The sequence below is a fragment of the Halichondria panicea genome, chromosome 11 (assembly GCF_963675165.1).
Source record: "Halichondria panicea chromosome 11, odHalPani1.1, whole genome shotgun sequence".
In the NCBI taxonomy this organism is placed as follows: Eukaryota; Metazoa; Porifera; class Demospongiae; order Suberitida; family Halichondriidae; genus Halichondria; species Halichondria panicea.
In genome coordinates this window covers 6,561,726-6,579,775 of record NC_087387.1, presented here as the reverse complement: position 1 = coordinate 6,579,775, position 18,050 = coordinate 6,561,726, and the positions used below count along the sequence as shown (strand labels likewise).

The following is an 18,050-nucleotide window of genomic DNA, read 5'->3' as shown; positions in this document are numbered from 1 at the left end:
ATTGACTTTGTTAACACATGATATAGTATATAATCGGTATGAGGGGATACACAACTTATTATAATAGCTATAACAGCAAACGCAGTTAATTGACAATATCTTCTATAAAGGTGGCTAATTTGATGTCTCTGAGAGAGAGGCCCTGACAATCGTGTGTGGAGAGGGTGACATCCACACGGTTGTACACATTGAACCATTCCGGGTGGTGGTTCATTTGCTCAGCCTTGAGTGCCACTCGTGACATGAACCCCCACGCTTCACTGAAGTCCTTGAATGTAAACTCTGTAGTAGTATGGGGGAGGGGGGCCAATCATTTCAATATCAGCTATTGTGAGGCTGTACCTTTCTGAATGGCATCTCTCCCCTCAACAGTCTTCCATCCTGCTGTTATTAGAGCCACAAATCCTTCACTTTGCCTCTCCCCATCATCCAACTTGATCCTCTTACTCTTCGGGGAAGTTGCCTACACAAAAACACACACCATCAACTTGATTGAAGCACCCAGCGCTATAAAAGTAAGAAGTCACACACACCATTCGCTTGAACACTTGCAGTAGAGGGAGTCTGTTGAGTGGATACTTGGTGAATACAGCTCTGTACATTCTAAACAATGCACACCACACGACCTCTGACCTTATCTGTTGCTTTGCCAAGGGGCGATTTTTCTTCAATATAACGAAGCATGAATTTGACTACAGTAGAACCTCGATTATTAGAATTATGTCTGTTACATTACATTAGAAAAAAACCGTCTGTGCAATGGCTGCACACTGATCACGCACCTAAACTGTTCTGTCACATGACTCCATATTAAAAGCAAGCTAAGCAAAGAACACACACTCAGAGCAGGTATGTACGTTACGTACACACACACACACACACACACACATCTTATGTATAGGCCTCAATCATTGCTTTCCTTTAGGCTGGATTGCACACACACGAATAATTAGCCATAAATAATATTATTATGTTATGCACTGGTAGCACAATGATTATAATTGTTAGACGCTCTGTTTTGTAGAATGGCAGACGAAGCCATATCAGTACCTCCCGCCGAAGATAGCCGTGGCAACGACGTAGAGCTACAGAACATGAGTAATGGAGCATCCAATGAGATGGCAGTAGTGGAGGCAGCCAATAACGACACGATCACAGAAGAGTGCGTGTGTTGTGTGATCACGGATGAAACGAGCACTGACTGGGCCAAGTCACGCTTCAGTTATAGCCTCCCTCTCTCCTCTGATGCCAAGGACCTCTACTCTGGTGTAGCACATCAAGCAGGTGAGTGAGGGGGCGGGGCACACACCACACAGCTGGTGAGGGGGCGGGACACGCACCATGTAGCTTTTGTCAGAAAAGCAATTTGTACAATTTTACTTTTTGATACTACACACACACCCACACCACACACACACACAGACTATGTGGAGGGGTCCTTTAGTCTCATGTGGAAGACGGCCTCCAACACTGCAGAGTCAGAGGTGTCCATTGATCCACAGTCCACCGCCACACTGTATGAGATGGGCATGTCCAGCACACCTCTCAAGATGACCCTCTATATCAGAGACTACGATGGAACACAACCTGTCAAAGTGGAGCATGTGAGTGTGTCCATATATAACCCCGTATATAATTATAACCTATCTAATTATATGTTTAAATTAGCGATTTCTCGTGTCGAAATCTTCTATTTTGGTAGCTATCTTTGATGGCCGATAACTTCGATTGTCCAATTACAAAATGATGCATTTGTAGCTTTTTGAAAGGCTTATCATGTGATTGCTATATACGTCTCCACTCAGTCGACCAATGAGCCGACAGCCGTGAGCTCTGCCACGCCCATCACTAACAACACTAGTACCTCTTGGTCCACTACCACCTACTACTCCAAGTATAACTATAATGCCAAATCTGACACAGGTACGTCTTCCACACAATTACACTAGTGTGTGAGTGTGTGGGTGTGGGTGTGTGGGTGTGTGGTGTGTGTAAGCAAGTGTGTTCCTTTGATGCAGGTTTTGTTGGCCTAGTGAATCAAGCCATGACTTGTTATCTGAACAGTCTCCTCCAGTCTCTGTACATGACACCAGAGTTTAGGAATGCTCTACACAGGTGACCTATCAGTGCATGGAGATATATACTCACTATTGTGTTTGCAGATGGCGTTTCTCTGGAGATGATAAAGAGCAATCGAAGTCCATTCCCTACCAATTGCAGAGACTTTTCATACACCTCCAGGTATAGTCTAGCTCGTATATCACCCGCACCACTCACACACACCACTCACACACACCCACACCACTCACACAGATGTCAGACAAGCGTGCTGTAGAGACCACAGACTTGACTAAGTCGTTTGGTTGGGACTCGAGTGAGTCATGGCAGCAACACGATGTGCAGGAGCTGTGTAGAGTCATGTTCGATGCTCTGGAGCAACGCTTCTCTAAAGATGGATACGAGCGACCTAACCTCATCAATGAACTATATCAGGGAACACTCCTCGACTATGTCAAGTGCTTGGAGGTGAGTGGGTGTGTGTGGGTGTGTGTGTGTGTGTGTGTGTGTGTGTGGGTGTAATTGCTCTTCTCCTACAGTGTGAAGTGGAGAGCACCAGGGAGAATCACTTCCTGGATATCCCTCTCGTCATCAAGCCATTTGGTAGCACAGCCACTTACTCCAGTGTGGTACGTTGCTATTGACCTCTCTCGTGTCCTTTAGACTCTGACTTTTCCTTTAGGACGAAGCTCTAACAGCATTTGTTGCCGCGGAAACGCTCAACAAAGACAACCAATATCATTGTGACAAGTGTGATAAGAAATGTGACGCACACAAAGTAAGTCAGTAGCTATAGTAATGCATGTAACTGATGGCTTCAGTGGCTATGCTGTGCTTATGCTTGTGTGTGCTTGTGTGTGCAGGGTCTAAAGTTCAAGGCTTTCCCTTATCTCCTCACACTTCAACTGATGAGATTTGACTTTGACTATTCGACAATGCATCGGATTAAACTCAATGACAGAATGAGTTTCCCCACCGTGCTCAACCTCAACAAGTTCATCAACCCACACGACATGGTCTGTCCACACACACACCACGCCCACTCCACACACACACACACACACACACACACACACACACACCACACAGCCTCCCACTACCGGTGAAGACCCGGCCAGCCTCTACACGGACTATATTGTAGAGAAGTTTGACACCTCCAGAACAACATTCCAGTAATGGCTTGGTTGGTATTGTGTTTCATGCTCTTGACCGTGTTCCCTGTAGAGCCAACAAATACTCTAGCAGTGGAGATACCAAAGGAGGAGAAGAGAACTCCATACATTCTGTGGATGGTCCAGAACTGGGCAAGCTATTGCAAGAGGTCAGAGTTCAATACACACAGTACACACACCCTCACGCACGCCCACACACACAGGGACCTTATGTGTACGAGCTCTTCAGTATCATGGTCCACAGTGGCTCGGCCATTGGTGGACACTACTATGCTTACATCAAATCATTCACTGACAAGCAGTGGTACTGCTTCAATGATCAGAGCGTTTCCAAGGTAACCATGCCGTGTAACATCAGCCGTCCTTCCTCTAATAACAATATCTCTTATGCAGATCTCGCGGTCTGATTTAGAGGGAACATTTGGCGGAAGTGACTCAAAGTCCAAAGGTTACTACTCATCGATGTACGCCAGCTCTGCTAATGCATATATGCTTATGTACAGACAAGTCAACAAGGAGAAAAATAATGGTGGGTAATGACCAATGGTGAGTAGTGACCAATGGTGGGTAATGACCAGTGGTGGGTAATGACCAGTGGTGGGTAATGGTTAGCAATGGTGGGTAGTGATCCCGGTGGGTAATGGTCCCTTCCCCTTTGATAACTCAACTTGAGGCTGAGGGTTTGCAGTTCTAATCCACATTAATATGGTTTTTTTTTTACTATCATGATTACTCCAGATTATTTGACTGAAGAGAAACTTCCTCCACACATCCGTGGTCAAATAGAGGAAGAGAAAAGGAGGGCAGAAAGAGAGAAAGAAAGACAAGAGTACGAGAAGTCACTATGTAAAGTAAGTACGTGTGTATACGTGGGCGTGTGATTATATAGTGACATGTGGTTTTACAGTTTCGGTTATTTTGCCGACATCCTAAATCACATGATCTGTACGAGAAAAAGCTTGAGGTGCATCAGGACGATACCATGGCAACTGTAACCAAGCAGGCATACGAGGTAATACCAGTACAATAGCCCTCACACATCACACACCTTCACACATGCCCACACAGTTGCTTGGACTAACGGACCTTGTTCCACTGGAGCAATGTAGACTGGTCAAGTACGATGAGTACACGGAAACAATGGACCAATCATTTGAGGAGACACAGGTACTGTACTACTGGGCATGACTAGTACTAGTAGGTCACAAAATGGCCGCCTGTAACTAAGACCCTCTCCCGTACCCACAGGAGGTCAGCTTTGGGGATATGGTGGGCGGAGCACGATCTTATTACTCATTTGAGTTGTTTATGGAACTTCGTGATGAAGGGGATAGTTTCAGAGTGTATTGTAAAGGAGGTCTGAATCTGAAGCTGCTGCTGGTTAGTCTGCCATCTTGTGGAGTGGAGGGGCCGACCGTGTTCAGAGCTGAGCAAGGATGGACCGTGCAGACACTCAAGGAGGCCATTGCTAGGGTGTGTGGGTGTGTGGTGTGTGGTGTAGGTGCAAGGAGGCCATTGCTAGGGTGTGTGGGTGTGTGGTGTGGTGTGGGTGCAAGGAGGCTATTGCTAGGGTGTGTGGTGTGGTGTGGGTGCAAGGAGGCTATTGCTAGGGTGTGTGGTGTGTGGTGTGGTGTGGGTGCAAGGAGGCCATTGCTAGGGTGTGTGGTGTGTGGTGTGGTGTGGGTGCAAGGAGGCCATTGCTAGGGTGTGTGGTGTGTGGTGTGTGGTGTGGTGTGGGTGCAAGGAGGCTATTGCTAGGGTGTGTGGTGTGGTGTGGGTGCAAGGAGGCTATTGCTAGGGTGTGTGGTGTGTGGTGTGGTGTGGGTGCAAGGAGGCCATTGCTTGGGTGTGTGGTGTGGTGTGGGTGCAAGGAGGCCATTGCTAGGGTGTGTGTGGTGTGTGGTGTGGTGTGGGTGCAAGGAGGCTATTGCTAGGGTGTGTGGCTGTGTGGTGTGGTGTGGGTGCAAGGAGGCCATTACTAGGGTGTGTGGGTGTGTGGTGTGGTGTGGGTGCAAGGAGGCCATTGCTAGGGTGTGTGGGTGTGTGGTGTGGTGTGGGTGCAAGGAGGCTATTGCTAAGGTGTGTGGGTGTGTGGTGTGGGTGGGTGCAAGGAGGCCATTGCTAGGGTGTGTGGGTGTGTGGTGTGGTGTGGGTGCAAGGAGGCCATTGCTAGGGTGTGTGGGTGTGTGGTGTGGTGTGGGTGCAAGGAGGCCATTGCTAGGGTGTGTGGTGTGTGGTGTGGTGTGGGTGCAAGGAGGCCATTGCTAGGGTGTGTGTGGTGTGTGGTGTGGGTGCAAGGAGGCCATTGCTAGGGTGTGTGGGTGTGTGGTGTGGTGTGGGTGCAAGGAGGCCATTGCTAGGGTGTGTGGTGTGGTGTGGGTGCAAGGAGGCCATTGCTAGGGTGTGTGGGTGTGTGGTGTGGTGTGGGTGCAAGGAGGCTATTGCTAGGGTGTGTGGTGTGGGTGGGGTGTGGGTATGTATCCAGTAGGGATTTGTTAGCCTATAACTACAATCAATTATTTATTCTATTGTGTATAGAAACTGTCCCTGCCCCTGGACACCATGGTGGTTGCTATGGAGACCTATCACAACGACGGCAAGCCTTTACTGCAACCAGCACAGACTCTCAAGAATGAAGGATTCTACAGAAAACACACAGTACAGAATAATGATGTATTATAATAATTATTAGCGGGTCATTCTGTATTCACACATTATAGCAGTTAGTCATCATTCTGAGTTGCACGAATAGTTGGTAGCTTGAACAATTGCACCAATGGGAATTCCCTGCTATACGCACAGTATTATTGCATACTTGTTGCCTTGATGACCCTGTACCCACTCTGTACCCACTTTGCAGGTGTTTGTGTGTTGTGATAGTGAGGACAGTTGTAAAGAATTCAAGGAAAGCAAATTTTGTGAGGTCATTGATCGCCATGCCAACTCGATACTCCTACACATCACAGTCCCGCCCCCACAAAACGAACAAGGTAATGTCACTATAATTATAATCATATACAAGGATGCTGGTTGCTGGTTGGTGCTACAATCATTAAGGCACGTTTGTGTGTTGAAATGAGACTTAGTATGCCGCCACGTACAACATTCTGGGGTCACATGATTATAGCTGCCATGGTGATGATATTGTGTGTGTCACAGGCACTTCAGTGGACCCTGATAATGCTGACTCAACTGCCGACTCAACTGCTGACTCAGCACTGCCACAGCAAAACAATCTGAGCATTTCAGAGCCTCTGGAGAACGGACGTCCCAAGCAAAGAGGTCAGAGTGCATCACCATGGTGATTAGATACGCATTCTCTAGAGCTACAGAATGAGTTTTAATATTAATCGCTTTTTAGTGACTACTAGACAATAGCTGCCAAATTGTTGATTTTTCATACAATATTAGATTAGTAATGTTTTTCGGTCCCAAATTATTATGGGCTATAAGTTAGACCCGACAAAAGAAGGTATTGCGCTTTTTCTAAAATTCATCCTATTAATTAGTTTGTTAGCTATCGTTTGAGAGGTCACAAGTCCAATTACCAATAGTGTGCTTAGATACAAGCACTCCTGATACAAGCACTCCTGATACAAGCACTCTTGATACAAGTTGTGTAACATCCCTGTCCCTTTGTTCAGTGGTTGACATGAGGATTGACCGACGCTGCTCTCTAGAGGAACTCAAGAAGCTACTGGAGGAACACGTACAACTGCCCTCCGCTCAGTTTAAGGTAAGCCACACCTCCTAATTATATAGTGATGTCATGTGATCATCCCAAAAACTCTGCTCATAAGCCACACCCCCTAATTATATAATAGATTGGCATGTTTAAAGCATTAATCTGAAATAGCCGTTCCATTCTGAGCTGTACGAATATTTAGAAGACGAAATTATTATCTCCTGTTTTACTGTACGTGTATATCGGGTTTCCAATGCGATTGCGAATAACACTGTACAAGCATTTGGTTGCGTTCTAACTACACAATTCACAATCAAAAGAATGCCATATTTGAAACCCGATATGCATTATTGTGACATGTCATGTGATAGTCATGTGACCCATGTGACAGGTGTACAGAGTGTACAGTAATAATCAAGAGTACGAGATGATTCGGTTGAGTGATTCACTGTCAACCGTTCCCACGGAAACCAAGATGGTGGTTCGTCTCGGACGTGCTCTGTTGCCGGGAGAATTCAGAATCAAACTATTCCTGTTGAGGATAAACGACGCACAGGTACGTATGTCATGTGATCTGTCACTATATAATCTCATGCTATATTTTATAGTTTATGATGCCAATCCTGGAGTCCATAGTTCACAAAGGTATGTCAGTGGCAGACTTCAAAGTTCAGCTCATAGCGGAGGCATACAAACAAGGCATCGACCAAAAGCTGACGGCTGATAGGTGGGTGTGGTCAATGCGTGGGGGGAGTGATATGTGTGCAGCAGCCATTCAAGTGCTCTCTATTTATCCAGGTTTCGACTTCGTAAGAAAACTTGGAAGAGCCCAGGAACAGTGTACCTAGACTACCAAGTCATCGAGAAGGACATCCACGTGTTCTCAAACTTTGAGATGTTTGTAGAACCACTTGAAGGTGCGTGGGCGTGTGTGCAGTGGGTGGGTGGGCGTGTGTAGTAACCACTTGTATAGTGTCCGTATATATTAGACCACGCCCCCTCTGCCATCAGGTGATGAGCCAATGACTGAGAGCACACAGATGCAAGTGTATGTGCGTCACTGGCACCCCTCCTCTTACACTGTGGACCTCACAAGAGAGGTCATCTTGTGTGATACTAGTCCACAGCATCTCAGGGCTAAGGTGTGTGGGCAGTGTGTGTGTGTGGTGTGTGTAATGTGTGCCTTGTGTGTGTGTGTGTGTGTGCAGATCTCAGAGCTGAGTGGAATACCTGTGGAGAACGTTGACTTTGCTAAGGTAAGCACACACCCACACACACTCACGCCCTCACACTCACGCCCACACAGTCGTATGGGTCGTTCCCGTGTGAGGTGTCTGTGCTAGAAGTGGAGAAGGACTTGGACTGGAACCCTCAAGTGACCTCTGTGACCTCCATGCCACTCTCCATATATGATGATGGATCCATTGTCTACTTTAAGTCAGTCTCTCATTAGCCATTGAGTGGACTAGTTACATGTATTGTAATTTATACCACACTTACATGTACGTCACCACAAATTGATCTCATTGGTCAACAGCTGTAGGATATATAGAATATTAGCATACAGCCCCAGGCATGCACAGTTTTTCAAGTTGTTTTTTAGTTTTTTCATTTGTTCAAGAAGTAAGCAAAGAGAAAAGAGCCATACTTGACGATACTAAGACTCAAAGCGACGGCAGAAACACGGAAGGTGCTCTCCAACAAGATGGCTAAGCTTCCATGGGTCCATGGGCGCGGTTTAGTCTACATTTTATCCAAGAAGAGCTTGCAACTCCAGTAAGGGACGTCGAATGGTCAACGCTTGGACCAAGGAAGCTCTTGAGCATCTGTAGGAGTCAACATGTTGCTCAACTAGCTCTTTGACGGCTGCAAAATCCGGCATAGTCTTGTTCTTTTTTGCAATCTGCATCGTGATTGAATTGTTGCTAGGGGGAGGTCCTTTTATAGTGCTGCGGTCACGTGGTATAAGTCAGATATGCCACACCTACTCGGAGGATATGCACCCTATATATCCTCCTCTTAGGTGTGGTATATCCTATACATAGTGGACTAGTTACATGTATTGTAATATAGTGGACTAGTTACATATATTCTAATAAGGTTGAGCTATTTAGTCTCTTCCTTCGTGTTTCCTCCGAAATTATCAGGTTTGATAGCTAGCTAACTTTGACTGCCCATAACTCAGTTAGCCATTTTCACCACTAACTTGTACATCGTGTAGCTCTTTGTGAATGGTGTGTTTAGATCAACGAATGACTATGATTATGGCATATAATGATGTGTGTACAGAGACTCCACTGAGAAGCTTGTCGAGTTGTCCACTGAAAAGAGAAATGAGCTGCAGAAAACTGAAAACACGCGGTAAGTTAGCATTGATAAATACAGGGTTGTGTGGTATTGACCTTTTGACCCCATACACAGGTTGAATAAGTACAGTGTGTCTACTACGTACTCTTCGTACAGTCGCAAAGAAAAGGCACTCAAGATCTACACTGAGGAAGAGATGAAGGAGTCGACTGCTCAAGACTAGACACTGTGAATTGTTTATAAACTGTGTTTCCTTGTGTTCAATATAATCAGTTAGTTATTTATGTGTGCGTTTATTTTGATGGTGTTTTATAATTAAAATTACATTGTTTGAGTGTTACTTCGAGGGCGGTCTTTAAATGAGGTACATACAAGAACAGCTGATACTAGTTATAATTTGCCTTTACCATAATTATAATTATATATTCGTATGACGTCCTCTGCTGCAGTAAAACACGTACTAGCTGCATGTCGTGCATGTACTAGCTGCATGTCGTGCATGTGCTAGCTGCATGTCGTGCACGTGCCGGTAATTTAATTGTCTTGCGTAGTATACATAATTATGGAGTACCAAATGTTGTGACATCGATCACTAATAATAATAATTATTATTGCTTTATTACAATCGAACTCGTGTGTATGTACAATACTACGTTATAAGTGTGTGAATATTTAATTACTTGTAGTCATTTTGATAGCGGAAGTTGAACTTCTGTTGAAAATAAATTTGTGTACTTCCGGAATCTTGGCGGAGCATCTGTGGTTCTAGCCTCCTTCACAAGGTGAGGAAGAGCGGCCTGGGATCGAGGCTACTGTGATTCTAGCCATCTTGGGTGAGGGGGAGTACCCTAGCCCTATAGATGGGAGTGTCTTGTAGAGTTACTACGCATGTGCAAACTGACCTATCATTTTGGGTGGGTAAAGATCATTACAAACAAAACTATTGATGTCAGAAATTGGTTTACAGTCCCGCCCCCCTTTTCCACAACATAATGTAATGGGATACGCCCTCTAAACATAAAGCTTAAAGCTAGTGCAGCATCAGACCTATATATATCTATGATCAAACCGACTGCAGGTGTACTGTACTAGTGGACAGCAAGCTACAGGATCAAGCAGTAAGTTGGTATAGATGTATAGACTCTTGTGTTATGTGCAAGCTACCAACATGATAATTATGTTGTGCATGTGCTGTGACCTAGTTCTGTTATTTGAGATGATGGATTGTTGATATCGTGTTTAGCATATTTCCATATATATTAGTGTGTGTGTGTGAGTGTGTGTGTTTGAGTGTGTGTGTGTGTGTGTGTGAGTGAGTGTGTGTGTGTGTGTGTTGTATTACTGCATGCACTGTATGATATAGTCAGTTGTATGATGCAAGCTAGTACATGTAGCTGGTTGTGTGTGTGCAAGTTCAGCGATTGGTAGCAGTCGTTAATAAATTAAAGTAGTTAACACTGAGAGGTGCTTATTCCAGTGGACCACTTGTGTACACACACCACTATAGCCTGTGCCTATGTGCCTATGTACCTATATACCTATATGCCTATAACCAGGTTAATAGAGGAGGCTTGTGGTTTGTTTAGTCCAGTGTTTAGTTGGTGTTTGGAATGTGGGGAGTGGATTTAGCCACTGCAGTCTATAATATAATACAGAGCTAGTGATACCAACAGCAGTTTGTGTTGGTACATGCTTGCATGTAGCTAAGCTTTCAACAAGTAGCCACATACACTACTGGCTAGGGATGGCACTGGCAGCTAGTGTAGTGCTGGGGATGGCAGCTACTGTAGTGCTGGGGATGGCAGCTAGTGTAGTGCTGGGGATGGCAGCTAGTGTAGTGCTAGGGATGGCAGCTAGTGTAGTGCTGGGGATGGCAGCTAGTGTAGTGCTGGGGATGGCAGCTAGTGTAGTGCTGGGGATGGCAGCTACTGTAGTGCTAGGGATGGCAGCTAGTGTAGTGCTGGGGATGGCACTGGCAGCTACTGTAGTGCTGGGGATGGTTCCACTGATGACTGATCCTGTAGATTCACTGAATAGTATAGGAAAGGTTACTGACTGTGTTCTGTGTGTTGTATACATGCATGTACATGTAGTGTCCTCAATACTTTGTTATTTTCTTACCTATATTAGAATGGTTTCTATTGTGTTCTATTGCCCCACTATAATGACATTATGACAAGTGTTTGTGTTGGCTGGTCTAGCATGTGCACAGTAAAAGGTGCTCGAGATTGTTTGGGTAATTGTGAAACCATTTCTGAGCTGGATAAGAGCCAAAATTAGGCTATCAGAAATCAGTGGGGAAAATAGTATGTAGTTGGCTATTACATATGGTACATGATTATTATCATCCCCTCACACCCACCCACCCACACACACACACTCCACACACTCCACACACACACCCTCCACACCCACACACCCACACACACACACTCCACACACACACACACACACACACACCCACCCACACACACACACCATCCACCCCCCCCCACACACACAGATGGCTCAGAAACCTAAGGAGCTATTTTCCGGGGTCCTCCAGAAGTGTGGAGGGAAGTACAAGTCATGGAACAAGCGATTCTTCATTCTAAAAGATGATTATTGTCTCTACTATTATAAGGACACGTCCAAAGGTCACCTCGGTGCAATATCACTCCGAGATACAAAGTTCAAAGTGCGTAAAGGAGAAGCCAGTGATGTGTCATGGCCTAAAGCTGCTGATCTTGTTTGTTGCTTTGCGATTGTCACCAACCAACGAACTTATTGCATGTATTCTGACAGGCAAGACGAAACAGATGATTGGATTAGAATGCTGCAAGGAGCACGTGATAAACTGCTCAGTGAGAACCTCGATGCTAACCGACTGATGGGAGGTCAAAGGTCACAGAGTACGAGTATGGTGGGTAGCAACGGAACAATAGAAGAACAAAGGTATGCTACCATATCTGCCGTGTTCTGAATAGCATGTGTTACAAATTATCGTGTTTGCTTTGAGTGCCCATAACTTGAGTGAGGATTGTACAATTTCACAATGATGTATTTTGTACATATATTGAGAGGCGTATCAAATAATGTGCTGATATCAGTGATTGCTTTCTGGGCTAAATCTTCTGTTGTCATGAAAAAAGCGTGAGGGTATAGTCTGATTTGGTATATTTTCCTGCAGCTCGGACACTGGTGGGCGGCCGCACAGTGAGGAGATGCCACGCCCCCCTGATCTTGAGGTTCCACGCCCACCTAACGGCACAGAGCGTCAGCTGACATACGAGGAAATGAATCCCGCCCCCTCAGATATTGATGAGTGCCCCGAGGCTTTCTATGATGTGGCCAAACCCATCGAACAATTGTACACTGATCCTGAGAAAGATAGGTCAAGGTTCAACTCCGATAACTTAGAGCCTGTTTATGATCAAGCCGTACAAGTAACAGATGAACCCAGTGACCTTTACGAGGAAGTTGGACCTGATAGTTCTATTACTTCTATTAAATCACAGCCGCTCCCTCCAATACCAAAAGTCGTTGCCACGGATACCGAATTAGCATTGTACGAGGATATTAGCCAATTAGGTGATCAACCTTTGTACGCAAGTGTGAGCGAAGAGAGTTTAAAGGTCAACAGTGGACGTGAGAAAATTAAAGACATTGAGAACAGCGGTGAATTCCCAACAACAACCACAAATGAAGCGCCCCCTCTGCCCCCCAAAGATGACTTTCCACCTTTACCCCCACGAGACAATCTCCCCCCACTGCCCCCCAAAGACGATTCTCCTCCACTGCCCCCCAAAGAAGATTCTTCCCCACTGCCCCCCAGAGTTATTTCTCCTCCACTGCCCCCTAAAGAGGATGAGTCATCAGTTGCCATAACAACACCCTCTCTGTTACCGGCTAAAGAATCACCTGATTTGAAGCTCAAATCTGATTGGCCACTGCAAGAGAACAATAGTGCGTACTATGATGACGTTGAGGAAGTGATGAACGAAGTCAATAAAATACAATTGTCTGAACTTGATAACGGAACACCGCCCACTCCACGCAAGGTCAACGGCTATCACACCCCCCCATCACATGACTCACCAACCTCACAGCATACGCCCCCATCCCCTCACACACCGCCCACACCTCGAAAAAGAACACTAACACCACCCACTCCACGGAAAATATCGCAAACAGAACTGCCACCCTCACCTCACAAGCCTCGTACGCCCCCCAGCCCTCACAAGCTTGGTACGCCCCCGTCACCTCATAAACCTCGTACGCCCCCTTCCTCTCACACCCCTCACAAGCTTGATACGCCCCCGTCACATCACAAGCCTCGTACGCCCCCATCATCTCACACCCCTAACAAGATTTGTACACCCCCGTCACCTCACAAGCCTCACACACCTGACACGCCCCCCACACCTCACACACCTCACAAACCTCGTACTCCACCCTCACCTCTCAAGCCTCACACACCTGACACGCCCACCTCCCCCTCTCTCTCCACACCTCACACACCCCCTCGCTCTCCCAAGCCCTCCCCCACACCTAGACGAAAGCTGATGAAGATCTCAGAGCCAGCACCGGAAGAACAGTCTAACAGTGAGTTCAGAGTTCAGTAAATTAATTAAGGTATTATAATTATCCATTTACCCACACAGCTGTGACGTGCCCTCTATCTCCGGACAGAGGTCACAACCTTTTCCTCTCTCGTCAGAAGTTGTCACAGGGAGAGAGCAAACGTAGAGCCGATACTGTCCAACTGACCTCTGACCCTACCCTGACCTCTATAGAAAAAGCATCCATCGCATCAACACTTAGAGAGGTTAGCTACCATTCAGTGTGCATGTCCGTTAGTAATATTAGAGTAGTGTGTGTAATTAGATCAGTGCTGTTATAGTGATGTACCTATAGGTTGAGAAGGAGCGGCTGATGGCGAGCGAGGAAAGGTTTCTATTGGAGAGAGAAAGAAAGAAATTTGAAGATGAGCGGAGGAAGTTTGAAGAAGAGAAACGATTGCTACAAGAACAGTTGAGCAATGCCAAGAAACAATTAGACCAGACCAAAACTTAGCGTTATTTTGTGTATAGATCACTCGTACAATACTTATCTACCCTTAGCAATTGCAACATGTTCACGCTAATTTTATAATTAAGAATCGATTGTTGATATAATACAATGCATATGTGAGTAAATAAAATGAAAATAAATGATTAATAACGTACGTAGCTAAACTGTCAACAGTTTCAATTCTTGAAGAGCTCTCTTAGCAAGTTCATGAGATCCATCCACTCGCAGTAGAACCTCTAATGTCTGCACGCTCTTTGTTGCCTCCCCTCGTTGCTTGTACACAAGAGCAAGATTGTACAGAGCGTTGGTGTTAGTGGCGTCCAATCCTAGAGCTCTAGTGAACGCTTCCATTGCCTTGTCAGAGTGTCCCATTCTCCAGAGTAGTGAGCCTCTCGAGTTGTGGGCTGCTGACTTGGTATCATTTAGTTTAAGCCCCTCCTCAACTGTGGATGTATGTGTGGGTGTGGGTGTGTGGGGGGTGATAAGGGACGTGTGTGTGGGTGTGTGTGGGGGGTGAGGGACATGTGTGGGGGGGTGAGGGACGTGTGTGTGGGTGTGTGTTGGGGGTGGTGAGGGACGTGTGTGTGGGGGACCCGGAGGAAGAATTTAATAAAGCACCAGAATTAATCTAGAAGGGTGGTGTCCTAGCTCTCACCTAGCTCCAATGCCTGACTCAACCTGCCCCCCTCACGTCCCACCACTCCACTCAGACTAACATACAAGTTGGACAACTTGTCTCTGTCCTCAGGATGAGCACTCAGTGACCTTTGAACTGCCGCTACGGCTGCAAACAACACCTGTGCACAGTAACAAATAACAGCTAGTGATACGATTAACAAATATCATAATTATCATGAATAGCTGTTTAGAAAACACTTTGTATATAATATTACACTCACAAGCATACCGGCTCTGCTGCACTGAAGCGCTGTTGCTTTTTTAACATTGCTCCAAGATTGACAAAATTAATGGATACATTTGGAGCCACGGCCATTCCTAATCTGTAGGCATCCTCCGCTCTGCCATGCTCCCCACTATTGCGATACTCTCGTGCAAGGTTCGCTAGTGCATAACCATTGTGAGGGAATAGTTTTAACAGTGACCCATACATTGTGATCTTGGAGGCCCAATCTCTGTTCCTGATCATAGTTTTAGTCGTGTGTGTTAGCAGGAGAATGGCTAGAAATAGTTTTGCTAAATTAGATGTTGATGATTTATTGAGTAGTTTCCATAGTCCGTGTGCTGCTAGTAGACATAGTCCCATGCTGGGCAGGTAGAGTACTCTCTCTGCTACAACAAACCCAACAGGGAAGAGGATATTAGTAGCCGGTAGAAACGGTACAACAATCAGTGTTAATCCAAACAACAAAATCTGTTGAGAACTGTACAGCTTGTTACATGTACGAGGCTGTATCGTAGAATATGAACATGTTAGAGCAGCTCCATTGCAATGATTGCGTGTGGTGCCATTAATGACATTATAGCCGTTACTGTGGCCGTTGCTATGGCCGTTGCTATGACCGTTGCTATGACCGTTGCTATATCCATTTTGAGTGAGTTGGTTTGTACGAGTGTGAGATCTTGGCCAATGGAACACATGAAGGGAGTACAGCCCCAGTCCAGCGTATGCAGACAATGTGAGGATAGTCAGGATATTGCGATAGTCAAGTAATGAAGTGATGAGAGGAATAGCACCCATCCTGTAGTCAAACATTAGTCTGCTAGGGTTCAGCAAGAGTTCAGAGTTCACAAAGGTCATGTGGGCCCAATGTAGCTGCCGATACGGAGTATCTAAATCCAACGCTTCATTATCTTTCCTGCAAGTAGGGGCAGGAGAAATGAAGTTAATTGTACAACACTGCAATTAATTTTAGTAAACTTACGAGTTAAAGTTAGGTGGTGTGACGCTCATCCATAGTCTAGTGGCCAGTAGTGTAACAGTGTACACAGTTAGCACGACGGTACGATAGAGGAATGACCACACCCACATTGGCTGGGGGGTGGTGTGGTAGGTAACGAGCTGCCTCACAAGATCAACGGCTGATTGTAAAGTTCCCTACAGACAATAAATACATATAACTAGAGCACTAAAGTGCAAACCCTCGGCTGGTGACATGATAATAAAGAAACCAGAAGAGTGATAATGCAGTGCATGTAGCATGTATGACTAGCAAGAGCAACTCAAAAGCAATAAAACTAAACCAGACTGGAGGCATGCTGAAACTTTGAGTGCTATAGTGGTATACATGTCACATTAGACATGCACTGTGGACTGGGATCACAGCAAAGAAGCCTGGAGCGTTAGACTTAGAGAGGTATGGCTCCTGCCAGGCTGGAGTATAGGATCCAGAGTCAGCCAACAACCAGTCACAATTTTAGCTTTCTACTACAATTGTTCCTGGTACGGATCACTTCAGCTGCAACTACGTAATCAAGGCCACGTGTAGCTAGCTGTAGCTGCTTCAAGCTTCTTAGCTTTTGCTCGACAATGAAGCTTTAACATCAAAACCTGCCACTATTTAAACCAAGATATTGTTGTGTGAAGGCTATCTATGCTGTAAACGCAGCGCTGTGGCATCCAGGTGAGTAGATATACCTGTGACAAACAAACAAACAAACAAACAAACAGACAAACAGACCACTATACCCGTGGCCGCCCACGCGCCTCGGATAATTATTATAGCAGCTCTCTTCCCATCCACTACTCATCTTCATACCCACAATACAGCCACCACCACTGTACACTGCACACCACAAGCCAGCATGTGGTATAACACCATCCCCACCACACACCCACACACCCACACCACACACCTTGTGTAAGATGCAGTAGTCATACACCACACACACGACTGTGACAGTGAGCCCGGTCTCTTTACTCAGCAGTGAGCATAGCGTCAGTGTCATGCTGCATAGCAACCAACCAACAGATCCTTGACCTAATTATAGTGATATTAAATTGTTAAAAGAAACCTTTAAAGCAGTTAATTGCATTAGGTAAGAATGAATAATTGAGCATTGGGTTTCTGCTTATAAGATTCCTTGCATTCTCATGTATTTATATGATTTCACGTACCTCGAGCTGCTTTGTGGTAAGTTAGGAGAGCTGCTATAAAGAACAGCGCTGCCAATAACTCGGCTCTCCCCACTACGCCCGCCACCTGCAGTGAATGGCAGCTTGGCTGTGACTACTCGAGGTGGTGAATATACTGTTAATGTACTAACAAAACAATTTACTAAACACAAACAGTTCAACACTGATAAGACACTCACAGCCTCAGTGTGTATGGGGTGGACTGCAAAGAGGAGTCCTGCTATCAGTGCTGGCCACACTTGACTGCAGACTAGACTGACCAGGTGAACGTACAAGTAACACACGACTCCATGGAGGAGAATGTTGACCAAATGATAGCCCATGGGCTCCAACTCGGCCAACAGATAGTTGAGTCGGAACGTGGCCACACACAGAGGACGATATGACTTGTGACTGGCATTCAAATGCAATGGAGTTCCCCAGAAATCATTCCACAGCAGATCACTCCATGATGAGCTAGGGAGCAAGTCTTTGTTCTGCAGAATAGCTGCTTTATCATCATAACAGAATCCACAGCTCAGTGTGTTGAGGTAGACTATGACTGCCACACTTAGACAGATGAATCCAGCAGCACTGGTTCTAGTACAACAGCCACTCTCCATTGTGTAGCTAGCACTCGATATGATCAATCAATTGTGTTGGCTTGTGGTAAAATTCCAGGGTAACTGTGGTCGCTTTGTGG

The 18,050-nt window shown here is 45.7% G+C and overlaps 5 protein-coding genes across 6 annotated transcripts in view; 2 read left to right on the top strand and 3 right to left on the bottom strand.

Annotated features, from left to right (window-relative positions):
- The window catches only part of LOC135344131 (scavenger receptor cysteine-rich domain superfamily protein-like), a gene marked incomplete in the record, with an annotated part of 804,697 nt that overhangs the window by 198,476 nt on the left and 588,171 nt on the right, over positions 1 to 18,050 (bottom strand).
- On the bottom strand, positions 2 to 691 carry LOC135344231 (putative pterin-4-alpha-carbinolamine dehydratase). The gene is made up of 3 exons (XM_064541431.1): positions 534 to 691; positions 343 to 463; positions 2 to 282 (listed from the first exon to the last, which is right to left on the bottom strand). The coding sequence occupies exons 1-3, from the start codon at positions 600 to 602 to the stop codon at positions 86 to 88; spliced, it is 387 nt and encodes a 128-aa protein (XP_064397501.1). The 5' UTR covers positions 603 to 691; the 3' UTR covers positions 2 to 85.
- Positions 691 to 9,568, top strand: LOC135344083 (ubiquitin carboxyl-terminal hydrolase 47-like). Its single transcript, XM_064541172.1, has 30 exons — positions 691 to 849; positions 1,025 to 1,284; positions 1,423 to 1,604; positions 1,806 to 1,923; positions 2,019 to 2,115; positions 2,163 to 2,241; positions 2,314 to 2,526; positions 2,598 to 2,687; positions 2,741 to 2,836; positions 2,922 to 3,074; positions 3,148 to 3,230; positions 3,283 to 3,379; positions 3,434 to 3,565; positions 3,624 to 3,759; positions 3,969 to 4,081; positions 4,138 to 4,242; positions 4,299 to 4,397; positions 4,479 to 4,703; positions 5,769 to 5,888; positions 6,091 to 6,220; positions 6,390 to 6,512; positions 6,875 to 6,966; positions 7,307 to 7,471; positions 7,524 to 7,642; positions 7,714 to 7,832; positions 7,927 to 8,057; positions 8,124 to 8,171; positions 8,222 to 8,352; positions 9,205 to 9,276; positions 9,337 to 9,568. The coding sequence occupies exons 2-30, from the start codon at positions 1,026 to 1,028 to the stop codon at positions 9,443 to 9,445; spliced, it is 3,636 nt and encodes a 1,211-aa protein (XP_064397242.1). The 5' UTR covers positions 691 to 849; position 1,025; the 3' UTR covers positions 9,446 to 9,568.
- On the top strand, positions 9,821 to 14,366 carry LOC135344107 (uncharacterized). Its single transcript, XM_064541202.1, has 5 exons — positions 9,821 to 10,340; positions 11,726 to 12,156; positions 12,392 to 13,806; positions 13,866 to 14,029; positions 14,119 to 14,366. Exons 2-5 carry the CDS (start codon positions 11,726 to 11,728, stop codon positions 14,275 to 14,277), a joined length of 2,169 nt encoding a protein of 722 aa, XP_064397272.1. The 5' UTR covers positions 9,821 to 10,340; the 3' UTR covers positions 14,278 to 14,366.
- LOC135344112 (protein O-mannosyl-transferase TMTC3-like) lies at positions 14,344 to 18,014 on the bottom strand. Of its 2 annotated transcripts, none has more exons than XM_064541207.1 (7): positions 17,548 to 18,013; positions 17,351 to 17,435; positions 17,089 to 17,213; positions 16,158 to 16,330; positions 15,182 to 16,091; positions 14,930 to 15,071; positions 14,344 to 14,717 (listed from the first exon to the last, which is right to left on the bottom strand). In XM_064541207.1, exons 1-7 carry the CDS (start codon positions 17,968 to 17,970, stop codon positions 14,434 to 14,436), a joined length of 2,142 nt encoding a protein of 713 aa, XP_064397277.1. In that variant the 5' UTR covers positions 17,971 to 18,013; the 3' UTR covers positions 14,344 to 14,433. The 2 variants fall into 2 exon arrangements, 1 of the variants encoding a protein (XP_064397277.1); XR_010397328.1 differs by having other exon boundaries at positions 14,577 to 14,717; positions 15,174 to 16,091; positions 17,548 to 18,014.